At 35.3% G+C, this 12,981-nt stretch overlaps 1 protein-coding gene across 16 annotated transcripts in view; it reads right to left on the bottom strand.

Moving 5' to 3' along the window:
* Positions 1-12,981, bottom strand: part of MLIP (muscular LMNA interacting protein) — a 167,763-nt gene that overhangs the window by 51,317 nt on the left and 103,465 nt on the right. For 15 of the 16 annotated variants that reach the window (XM_057302523.2, XM_034962259.3, XM_063605319.1 and 12 more), the window contains one exon: positions 12,798-12,926. In XM_057302523.2, coding sequence (XP_057158506.1) covers positions 12,798-12,926 — 129 coding nt within the window. Of the gene's footprint in view, positions 1-10; positions 3,988-12,797; positions 12,927-12,981 lie in introns of those variants that run through there. The other variant, XM_034962258.3, reaches the window with a different exon arrangement.

The raw sequence follows: 12,981 nt of genomic DNA, 5'->3' as shown, positions 1-12,981 counted from the left end.
AAGTCTTTAGAGCCCTTTGATAGTGAGTATTTCATTCAACCATTGCAGTATCATTCTTAACAATTAGATATGGCAACAACCGAAGTGTCTGTTAATGGATAAATGAATAAATAAAACGTGTTAAACAATGAAATATTATTCAGCCTTAAAAAAGAAAGAAATCCTGCCATTTTCAATAACATGAATGAATTCCAAATATATTATGCCAAGTGAAATGATCCAGTCACAAAAGGACAAATATTGTGTGATCTCACTTTAGTGGAATCTAAAATAGAATTACAGAAGCAAAGAGTAGAATGATGGTTGCCAGTGGTTGGAATGGACTTTTGGTTGAAATGGATGTTTCGTTGTTTTGAATCTATTATTGTCTTAATAAGGGATTTAAGTGAAAAGGAAAAATGGTGTTTAAAGGGTAGAAACATTCAGTTATCAAAGGAATAAGTTCTGGAGAGCTAATGTATAGCATGGTGACTACAGTTAATAATATTTTACTTTTTACTTGAAATTTGCTAAGAATAGATTTTATGTGTCCTCATCTCTTCTCCCATATACACGCACAGAGTAACTAGAACATTAATAGTTACATTGATTAATTTGACTGTGGTAATCATTACACAATGTACACATACATCAAATCATCACATTTTACACCTTAAATAGGTCTAATTTTTGTCAATTATACTGCAATAAAGATGAAAGCACTTGGAAAAAATTTAAAGAAATTATACTTTTAAAAAAATCGCAAATACATATTAGTATGGGTTCCATTAGAAATGGTCATTAGTAGCCCCATTTTTGTAGGATAAAATTGAAGTTCAGTAAGGACTGATTTTTTCAAAAATCACAAGAGCCCATGTTCTTGCCATTGAATTCTATCATCGTCTTTTTCTCTTTTTCAGGAAGTAGGAAAGTCAAAGGCTACAGTAACTAGCCACAAGGATAGGGTTCCTCAATGATCAGAGGACCCAAGGACCAGACGTGTCACTTCCGTTGCAGTAGGAGTCCACAGAATGTGCAGCCTGAGTGTAAAGTGGACAGCTTTTAGTGAGGAAGTACACAGCGGGCAGAAAAGGTTACAAATAGGAGCAAAAAGGCAGAGACCAGGGTCCAGCATATTGAGAACTTACTAGAATCTAAGCTCCATGAGGGAGGGATATTGTCTCCTTTATTTCCTGGGGAATCACCCAGGCCTATTGCAGAGCCTGGCACAAACGTTAAATGCCTGAATATTAAGTGTAGAGGAAAGGGGGATAAGTAGACAGAGAAGTAGCAACACCATTCAACATAAAACCACAGCACTCACTACTCAGCATTGCGGAGACCACATGCTCATAAATGTTTTCTAGTTTTGTCTTTCTCATAGTCCTGTGTTCTGTGTTCCTTCTGTCAACCCAGGTAGCTAAAGATTAATTCCATCATCATGTTTCTGGATTAAAATGTTAAAGCAGAATTGCAAAAAGGAAAAAGTAGAGTTTGGGTTTCAAAATAGATTTTGGAAACTCATGGCAGAGTTAATACTTTGACAGAGAAAAAATTGGGTTTCGAAAGCCTAGGAGCTAGGACATCAAACCTCTAGAAAAGAACATAATTAATCAGAGTAAGAATGTGTGAACTGTGCTGGGACTGAGAGCAGGAGGATGGAGGGAACAGAGGAAAACAACAAGATCAGAAGTCTCAATAGGACTAGGCAAGGTCCCTATGACCACTGTCAGCACTGAGCTGACTCCCAGGGTGAAAGTAGGGGTGGTGAAGATAATCCCTGATATATCTGGGGAATAAGAGATTAGAGAGAATTTTTCCAGCGATTGTCAAGTAAATCTAGAATAAATGGACCAATTCACAAGTTCCCCTGTGGCTAGTCTGCTATGGAAATCATAGACTAGAAATGGCTGTTGGGTGTGTCTTGGCAGAAAGCCTTTACAAAAAGAGGGAGGGGACTCTGACAGATGTCATTTTGAGACATCTCAAAAGAGATTTTCAAAAACTAGCTGGATTTTTAAACTGCAAGAGATGCTCTGAGCATAAGAGTTGTTCCATTTCAAAGAATGGTAGAAAATTATACTAAGCAAATAAGTATAAGTTGCTTGAAAATGTGTTGACTGCTGCCTGCAGATTTGTGACTTACTGTAAAGAGATAGGATTATCTTTATAAAAGCACATAAAAAATAAATGGCTATGCTCTTCTTGATTTCTATGGCAGTCAGGTAGTCAGAGTACCATATCTTTGTTAGGAAAACAGAATAGACCATGGTTTTATTATTTTGGTGTAACATTTTCAAGTGGAGATACAATGCATACAAACATCAGCTAATTACAACTTTATTGATTCGAAAAGCATGTAGATATCTTTGAATTAAAAAAAAACTTTCACAATTTTGAAATTCTGAACAGATTACGTACATACAAGATATGCTGTTTTTTGTTGTTGTTGTTGTTTTGTTTTGTTTTTTTTTTGAGACAAAGACTCACTCCATTGCCCAGGCTGTAGTGCAGTGGCAGTGATGCAATCTTGGCTCACTGCAACCTCCGCCTCCCGGGTTCAAGCAATTCTCCTGCCTCAGCCTCCCAAGTAGCTGGGATTACAGGCATGTACCACCATGCCTGGCTAATTTTTGTATTTTTAGTAGAGACGGGGTTTCACCATGTTGGCCAGGCTGGTTTGGAACTCCAGACTTCAGGTAATCTGCCTGCCTTGGCCTCCCAAAGTGCTGGGATTACAGGCGTGAGCCACCAAGCCTGGCCTGAGATATGTCTTTATTATAGCATTACAACCTTTTAGTGTTACAAAATCTATACATTTAGACACATTAAATGAAGCATTTATATTGTTCATGCTTAAGGAGTATTATATTTTTAAGTGATCTTACAGTTTTTAATATACTGACCTTTTGTTCTTTTGAATCTATTATTGTCTTAACAAGGGATTTAAGTGAAAAGTTTGATGTTCTACAACTAAATTATTTTCTTATACAGAGTCTTTTTAAGTCTCACATCACTTTCCAGAGAGAGATTTAAAAGGCAAAAGTTATCCCAAAAGTTTATTGCAAGGATTAACCCGGAGTCTTTTATAATTATGAAACACATGAATGAAATATGGTGTCCTTTGCACTTGAAGAAAGCTGAGACAGTAAATCCAGAAACAGGGAAGTGCAAAGACATGTTCACCTCATTATTAAAAGTATCTTCATTTAAATTTTAGGTTGCCTAGTTAGCCTTCTTATTAAGTATATTTACAGCAGAAATAGTTGACAAATTTACCAATGTGAAAAAGAAATAAAAAGTAACTTAAGTAGCAAATGCCAAGACCCTTTAAAAAACTACTAAATATGTATGTGTGTGTATTTAATCATCTTTTGCATACACACACATATTTAATTTTGAAAATAAATTATCTCTTAGGGGTTTTAATTTAAGGCAAAGGAAAACAAAATTATAGTTATTCAAAGGGACAAAATGATAATAAATCATATTGATGATTTCTCAATACAAATAGGAAGTGAATAGAAACTGACTTTTAAAGAAAAGGGAAAAAAATTTCTCTACCCAAAATTGCTCTATCCAAATTGCAGGGGCGGGGGCAAGCCCATGCATGTGCACACACACAGGCGCACACACACAGGTACACACACACCTGCACATCATAGTAAACCCTGTAGAGCTGGGTATTTGTCATGATGTTGACTTAAACAATAAATTAAGACTTTCCATCTCTCCAAACATGTGACCTAAATAATACTTGTTTTCCCCCCTCTTTTTTGAATCACCTAATCATCAAATATCAGGGCTCCAACAGTATTTAAAGACATAAACACAGAATTTCAGGATACAAGGAGACTTTCAATAGTGCATTGTACTCCACTCTCATTGTGCGGGTGAAGACAATAAGGTCCAATATCAGGAATGGCTTAATCCAACAATAAGGATTTTAAGAGTTATATAAACCATCCGACTCTTTCAAATTTCTCTTTTAGTTGATTGTCTTGGAACCTAATAATTGGGGAAACAAGTAAGAAAGAAGAAATGTCTAGAAATGTGAAAAGCCATAATTTTGCCAATATATCTGGAATCAATGAAAATGTACATTCCTTATCAAACAGAGCTACCATGAGTAGAAGCTACATGGGACAATATTTGGAATATGACGAATTCCAGAGATAGAGTTTTACCTTCTTTTTTTATGTCAAATAGGGAGAAGTTCTTAGTTCTCCCTAAAGAACTAAGAACACAAAAAGAAGGCACCTAATCAATGTTGGTTGAACTGAATTGCCCTTGGCAGGGATAAAGTAATGAGCTTCATTATTCATAGTATTGGAGCAGAGAGTGCCAAGAGATGTTCTAGTCCAGAGTTTCTCAATGCCAGCATTATTGCCATTTGAGGCTGGGTAATTCTTTGTTGTGTGGGAATGTACTGGGCATTGTAGGATTTTTGGCATTATCCCTGGCCGCCACCTACTAAATGCTAGTAGCACCCCTCTTTCTCAGTTGTAAAATAATCTCTGGTTGAGAATCACTGATCTGGTGCCATGCCCTCATTTCACTGATGAGATTCAGGTTTCACAAATGCACAGAGTAGAGGTGATTAACCACAATGTCACAGCCAGAATACACACTTCAAAACTGCTTCTGTAAAACCAAGCTGTCCTAGCTTTCCTTTGGTTCTATTACACATAAAAATGAATCAAGTCATCAGATCCTGCCTAAATGTAGTTTTTGACATGGGAAGGTTAAACTAGCTTGACTCTACCATGCCCTGCAATGGGCCAGTCTTCAACCGCATGCAATTCATGGAGACCTAAGCTTAAGAGAGAGAAAAACAACTATATTTTTCTGAACTTAACCCAATGTAATAAACATCATATAAACTTGCTTTCCTTTTGCAGATAAAATATGCTAAACCTCCCAACCTTATTTTTATTGATTTTTATTTTTATTTTTCGGTACAGAGTCTCACTCTGTTGCCCAGGTTGGAGTGCAATGGTGTCATCTTGGCTCACAGCAACCTCAAGCGATTCTCCTGCCTCAGACTCCTGAGTAGCTGGGATTATAGGCACCCGCCACCACGCCCAGCTAATTTTTTGTATTTTTAGTAGAGATGGGGTTTCACCATGTTGGCCAGGCTGGTCTTGAACTCCTGACCTCAGGTAATCCACCCGCCTCAGCCTCCCAAAGTGCTGGGATTACAGGCCTGAGCCACTGCACCCGGCCCTCCCAACTTTATTACATAAAAATAATTAGACAAGTCAGCTCCTGGTAAGCTGTTTATGTACTTAACAAAGGTAGTTTTTTATTTTCAAGAGAAAGTAAGGTTAAAAAAAATTAAAGATCTTAAGGTTCATAAGGAAAATTGATATTTGGATGCCTGAGCTACAATAAATTAAATTCCACTTAGGATGCCCTTATTTGAACATTAGAACATTATTTTTAAAAACTCTAAAACCTACCGGTAACCCCATCCCTAAAGAAACACCAACTTTGAACTTACAAACTTAGTATAGGTCTCCCTTTCCATGAAGTCTTTGAAATAGACAAAAATACATTTCTTTTTTTAAAAAAATTGGGGTTTTCTTTCTATACATTTATTTTAAATGATTTGCATCACTAGCTTAATTCTGTTCTCCATAGGCTGAACTTCACAAGCTGTCCTTTGTTTTATTTTAGTGGAATACAAAACGCAGTTTGATTACCAGCTTTAGCTCTTTGCTTCTCTTATGCCTTCTCTTGGTTGCTCTTCTCATTAGGATTTATTGTTTTTCCTGCCTAAATTGCTTATTTTAAGATATTTTATCTTGGGTCACAGAAAGGAAGAGAAGGTTCCCAATTATCTTCATATAACTCATCTTCAAACTTATACATCTTGTCATATTTTAGGTTTGTCCTCATTCAAAATCTGTCTATAACACACATTTTAAAATATATGCCAATATCGCCAAGGTTGAGAGATTGTAAAATGTTTTTAAACACATTAAACTTAGCATTCATATTCAAAGAATACCCCCAATTTTCATTATGTTCTCCTGTATGCATTCTACCTTGATCTCACGTCTCATGAGCCAAAACAAATGTACATACAGAAAAGAAAATCACAAGCCAATATCTTTGATTGCATTTCCTAAGCATACTTATTAACAGCTATCACACAAAACATTTTAAGGCAGTTGTAGAATTGAAACTGTGTAGGGAGGGAGGGAGGCAGTGTATTTGGAGAGGAGCACTAGTTTCATCAAAAATATCTTACATATTATAAGACAATTTGGTACATAAACTGGCAAATAAAAATGTCTTTAAGATTCTCACCCACATGCCAAAGGTATGTGATTGTTACCATCTGTGGTTCTATACACAGGCTAATCTTGTCTCAAAATTTGAGGAGAAGGTTTGAGATAGAGACTCTTGTGAAATAAAACATATGAATGCATCTTTTTTTCCTTACAAACAAACAATTTTTTTTTAAGAGATGGAGGTCTTGTTTTGTTGCTCAGGCTGAAGTGAAATGGCACAATTACAGATCACTGCCACCTCGAATTCTTGGGCTCAAGCTATCCTCCTGCCTCAGCCTCCTGAGTAGCTGAGACTACAAATGCATGCCACCACACCCGGCTGATTTTTAAATTTTTTGTAGAGATGTGGTCTCCCTATGTTTCCCAGGCTGGTCTCAGACTCCTGGGCTCAAGCAATCCTTCTACCTCAGCCTCCCAAAGAGCTGGGATTACAGGCGTGAGCCAATGCACGCAGCCAACAAACAAAATTTTTGAACTTTCTAATCTCAGAATAACATTTATTTTTGATATTATTTAAAATTATTTTTACATAGATGTCCTCTCTCTCTTTTGAAATGTTGTTGTTTAATACCTTACAGATAAAACCAATAAAGAATTTAAAAATTCTATTTTAACAAAGACCTATTTTTTTTGAGATGGAGTCTCACTCTGTTGCCCAGCCTGGAGTGCAGTGGCACGATCTCAGCTCACTGCAAGCTCCACCTACTGGGTTCACGCCATTCTCCCGCCTCAGCCTCCCGAGTAGCTGGGACCACAGGCGCCCGCCACCACACCCTGCTGATTTTTTGTATTTTTTTAGTAGAGACGGGGTTTCACCGTGTTAGCCAGGATGGTCTTCATCTCCTGACCTTGTGATCCGCCCACCTCGGCCTCCCAAAGTGCTGGGATTACAAAGACCTATTTTTAAACTGGAGTGTACTTTGTATGAGAGGTTCTAAATATGGCAGTGGCCAATCTCCCTTGAATAAATATACCTAGAAACATCATGTGTTAACAAAACATAGAACACATTTGCGTGAAACTTTCAAAAGGTCATTGTTTCCTAGTAGATTGGGATATTATCAGACACTACATATCCACCAACTATTTGTTAAGCAAATAATGCTTCAGACCATTATGATAGAAGTGGCAAATACGTCTTCTTTGGGTGTTTGCTGTTTTAAAAGCAAATAAAAATCTCTTTAAGATTTTTACTCCTACATAAGGCAGCTGAAGAGGGGCGTGGAAAAGAAATTCCCGTTAACAACTGACAATTGCAGCAGAATAATCTAAAGGATAGGTTACAATTTTCCAAACTTGATGTACACATAAAATCAAGAGAAAATAAATGTCAAAAAAGGGGGGGGTGCAGAGGTGATGGAAATTCTGTGTATGAAGAAGTGAGCCTATCTAACTGTATTTTGGAGGAAAAGGCAAATATTGTCTCAAAAAGACAATTTTAAAAAAAGATATATACTAAGAAACTAGTTTATCGTGCTGATGATAATTTGTCTATTATGTATAGAACATAACCTGTTTATGCTAAATTGTCTATTACATCTTTCATATAAAGGAAGGAAGCAAAGCAAAATAGAGAAAACTCATAAGGACTTCAGTCCTTAAATAAAAAAAAAAAAAAACATGGCAAAACTTAGAGAAGCCAAATCTCTGTTCGTAAACCTTCCCAAAGAAATGTAACACTACAAGAAATTGCAGCTTTCCTCTCGTTAAAACAATCTAGCAAACCACTAATTCATTTCTACAGCTAAAAAGGTTCATTTAAACATTTACCCCAAAATATTTCTCAATAAAATGTTAGCAATTATAAAAGATGATTTTATGACAGAAGAATATGGGCCATCTTGATTGAGAAACAAATGTTGAAAAAGTGGTAGTTTGTGGCAAAGCCAGAGTTTTTCAGAGAGAGTAAAAGGCAGTATTGTCAGTTTCACCTATGACAAAGGTATTTGCCCTGTAATATTAACATGTGGGTGACATAAAGAAGGGAAGTTGAAGGTCACAGTTGAAATACAACTTGATGAATCATTAGATAGAAACCTGAAAGTCACTGACATAATCATCAAAGTTGAATGTCAAGCATAGTCATTTTGGTAGGGAAAAGAGGCAAGTCAGATGTCTAAAAAAAACTCAGAAGGAAAGCGGGAATGAAATACTATAACAAGGAAAAGTCTCTATAATTACCCTTTTATGTTCTCTGTGAGGTAGCACAGAGGAAATTCCCTAAATGGTCATCTTCATAGAAAATATGTTCTCTCTCCCATTTAAACAGAGTAGAAGAAAAATAAATTTTAAGAGGCATACATGCTGGAAAGTGTTATTTCTCACAAACGGAAAAAAAAAAGAAAAACATTTCTTGGAAAATCAGATGAAACAATATTCTCCCTTTAATTCTATCCAAAACCTTTTTTCACACATTTCCTTAGGGCTTTAAGAAAGTAACAATATATCTAATACTATGAGTTGCATTATTAATTTATAAAGAGAGGATTTTTACATAGCACTTTATGTAAATGAGGTGAATTATTGCCTTTTTATATTAAACCAAAAATCTTCAATGAAATCCTCTTTATCTAATTACACATATTAAATGATCAGAAAACAATCAATATATTTTGCAAATTCATAAATAGTCAGAATAAACTAAATACCATTCAGCTCTTTAGTATCTTCATTCTCATCAGCAAATTGCTTTTCTGAGCCTGTATGTCTTCTGGATGCCCATTAGTCCAATGAATTTTGCTAATTATTTTCCAGCTCTACCTTTAGTTATCAATAAAAATATGCTTTAAACACACCACCACAGTTTTTAAATCCATAGATTTATGGCAAAGTGTGAGGACATTTTGTAATAACTGAAAAGCACCACAAATTGGCACAATAATAAATTAATTGAATAATGAATGAAGATTAATCATTAATTAATAATGAATGAAGACAATTTCAGAAAAGCATAATCTTCATTTTGAAGGTTTTGTTTTTTAAAAAAAAAATCTAATATACAATGATGCTTCCTGGCCTATGCCACTTTGATGTAAAAGTTGTTGGCTAGTAAATTTCGATGACTTGATTATGCATTTGGTTTCAAACTTGGCTGTTAGAACTCAGCAGCTGTTTCCAGGCAAATTTTCAGCTCATAATCAGGTCAAAAGGCTGCCCAGCTGCACCTTTTTGAACTACAGTAAATACATTTCTGTCAGGTCTTATTATCATCTTTAGTGTCTGACATTTTGTAACAGAATTTTGAAATCATATCTTATGGCAGTGAAGCTGCTAGGAAAAATTTATTGACTTAACAATCCCATCCAACATCTCCTGTCATGTGGAACTGTCCCCAGTACAAGGCAGATTAGTGACTGTGAGTTACTTCCATTTGGCCCAACTGTCTGGCTAAAGAATTTTCCATTACATGGGTGGATGAGATCAGCTGAGTTTGGAACCATTCAATTTATTCTGTGGCAGCAGTGTAAGAGAAGACAATAGTGACTAGAAATGAATTTGAGTACACTTTCTTCTATTGAGGTTCTGATGAAGTAGCAACGCTGAGATTATACATTTTATTATTCAAGTTATTTTTTAAGCAGATGTAAGCATCTACCCTTGAGAGCTGTTTTGGTATCTCTCCATTGTAGATTCTGGACACAATGAGATGATAGTTAAAGCTCAACATAAAAAGGCCACTTGACAGTACATGCCGTTTCCCAGGTGTTCAGTGGCCCCAAGGTTCTATCTTATCTTTCCCTTTCATGCCAGGTCAATGAATAAGGCCAGGGGACCTTTGGAATTCACTTTTAAGTGGTATGCTAGGCTTCTTTCAATTCTGACGGTGCATTGTCTGCTATTACTTCTCATGTTCCACATTCAAATGGGGATACAAATGAGGATAAATTGGTTGAAAGAAAATATAGATAAGATTAGGTCTGTGGTAACTTAAGATTTGCAAAATAGGTCAAATTTTCAGCCAAGTATTTAGAAATAAATAGATTTATGTTGTAATGTAAAAAGAGCTTTAAACTTACTTTATAGTCAGAAAAAGCAATGAAAAGAAATGGCAATTATTTTTAATGACAAGAATTTTCTGCACTTGAAAATGGAATTTATCATTTCATTAGACAGTACATGTCGTAAATTACAGGTAGATTAACTCAATACTCTACAAGGAGTCTTGCTTGAAGTAAAATGCATGAATTTAAAATTATACTCACACAGAAGTATAAAGTTATTATATTCCAGCATTGGATGATATTTTGAACAATGTAGGTTACATGGATAATATGTGAAATTTAACTGTTAGTGGTTTGATTTTCATATAACTGCTAAATTATTTTTATAAACATTTTATAATTATCCCATACTGTCTAAAACTTCATACTAAAAGCCACTAAAATATTAGTGTCATACAAGCAATAGATATTTCATAAGTGCTTTTGTTAATGATAAAAAAATGTTTTCCCCACAGGAGTTTCCATTTCTGTTATGTATGGAATTAGTGAAGGCAACCTTATATATCAGCAAAATTTCCCTATTTAATTTAATTTGATGTCTATAATTTTATTCCACCAAATTAAAATAATTGCCTCTAATTATCATTTTTGATCATATCAATGCCTTCTAAAAAAAATCAGACTTATAAATCATAGCCTTCTCAGAAAGTGTATATAAATCAATGGAAAATATTTTCATCTGAATTTTGTAAATAAAAACTAGAACTAATCATAAAAAGTATTTGTAATGAACTTTTTCAAGGTTACATAGGGATTTCAGACCCAGTTATGGTTAATCATAGATTTTAAGTAATGCAAATTTTAGTGTTTAAGGGATCCTTAAAAGGTACCTAATCTGAACACCTCATTTTGTGCATTAAGAAACTGAAGCCAGCCGGGCGCAGTGGCTCACGCCTGTAATCCCAGCACTTTGGGAGGCGGAGGCCGGCAGATCGCCTGAGGTCACGAGTTTGAGACCAGCCTGGCCAGCATGGTGAAACCCTGTCTCTACTAAAATTACAAAAATTAGCCGGCAGTGGTGGCAGGCGCCTGTAATCCCAGCTACTCAGGATTCTGAGGCAGGAGAATCGCTTGAACCCAAGAGGCGGAGGTTGCAGTGAGCCGAGATGGCGCCATTGAGATCCAGCCTAGACAACAGAGCGAAACTCCATCTCAAAAAAAAAAAAGAAAGGAAGAAAGAAAGAAACTGAAGCCTAGAGAGATAACACCACTTGCCCAGGGTCACAGAGCTAACACATCAGATAAGAGATTATGTTTTATAAATATAAATATAAATGTAATTATAATTTATATTTTCAAGAATATTGTTAGTTATTATTTTCGAACTAAAATTTTAAAAAGAGCATAACACCTTATATTCCTAAATCTATTTTATTATGGATTATAAAATATGGTGATCTTACATGTCCCGACTGTATTCAGAAAGTTTTCTGAATATCTTACATTGCTTATTAATTTCATATTTCAATCTCTCAATAAAATATATAGCCCATACTCTTTGCTGCATTTTAATATGACAAAGATTTAAAATCTCTGCTATTCATTATGAAGTTTTATATTGCATAAATGTGTATTTTCATATTTTTCACAAATATAAAGCACCATTGACAATTCTCCATTATACCTCCTTCAACATATATAAGGAGAATCTAGTATAGACTTTTCAAACATAAACAAAATGAACAACAAATCCTAAATATGACTCGATCCCCGATTCTGTTACTATTACTTCCCAATCTGGGAGACTGCATCGTCTCTGTTAATATGAATCTAAACAGGACTTTTGTCAACTTCAGTATACCAAATCTAAAATATTCCATCTCTTCAAAAGGAGGCAAGATTTTATTTTATTTTTTGAGACAGGGTCTTGCTCTGTCACCCAGGCTGGAGTGCAGTGGCATGATTACTTGCTCACTGGAGCCTCAACCGCCTGGGCTTCAACAATTCTCCCACTTCAGCCTGCCAAGTAGCTGGAACCACAGGCACACGCCACCATACCCAGCTATATATTTTTTTTAATTTGTTGTAGAGATGGGGTTTTACCATGTTGCCCAGGCTTGTCTCAAACTCCTGGGGTCAAGCAATACTCCTGCCTTGGCTTCCCAAAGTGCTGGGATTATAGAGATGAGCCACTGTATCCAGCTGGAAGCAGGATTTTAGAAATAAGAATGCAACACCTATATGACCCATCCAATCAGTGATTTTGTGATGTCTTTATAGAGAGCAACATCTTGGTCTCCAAAACAATACCAGCACTAGATAGACAAGTTTTAGGAAAAAAAAAAACACATTAAAATGCTTCAAAATATTATTCTTGAATTATTTAGGAACTTCTATTTATTATGCAAGCATTTTTCATTACCAAATATATTCCAATCAAATGAACATGTTCTTACGCATACTATATTCATAGAGACATCTTTATTTTATATTTATCAAAATATATTTATATATTTATATATTTTATATATATTTATATTTATCAAAATAGCAAACATTTTCTCTTGTATGTGCTCACCTGTTCAGAAAAGAGGTCGCTGTTATCTTCCAAATATTTACTGAAAGGGTTGGGTTCATAGACTTCCTCCTCTTTTTTCAGTAATATTCTGGATTTTACAGGTACTGGGCGAATTACTCCAGGCTTAGTCTTCATGAATGTAAAATAAATATTTTAAAAACAGGAAAAAAACACTATTAAAATG

The sequence above is a fragment of the Pan paniscus genome, chromosome 5 (assembly GCF_029289425.2).
Source record: "Pan paniscus chromosome 5, NHGRI_mPanPan1-v2.0_pri, whole genome shotgun sequence".
Classification (NCBI taxonomy): domain Eukaryota; kingdom Metazoa; phylum Chordata; class Mammalia; order Primates; family Hominidae; genus Pan; species Pan paniscus.
The sequence above is the reverse complement of the archived record's forward strand: the minus strand, read 5'-3'. Positions and strand labels throughout refer to the sequence as shown.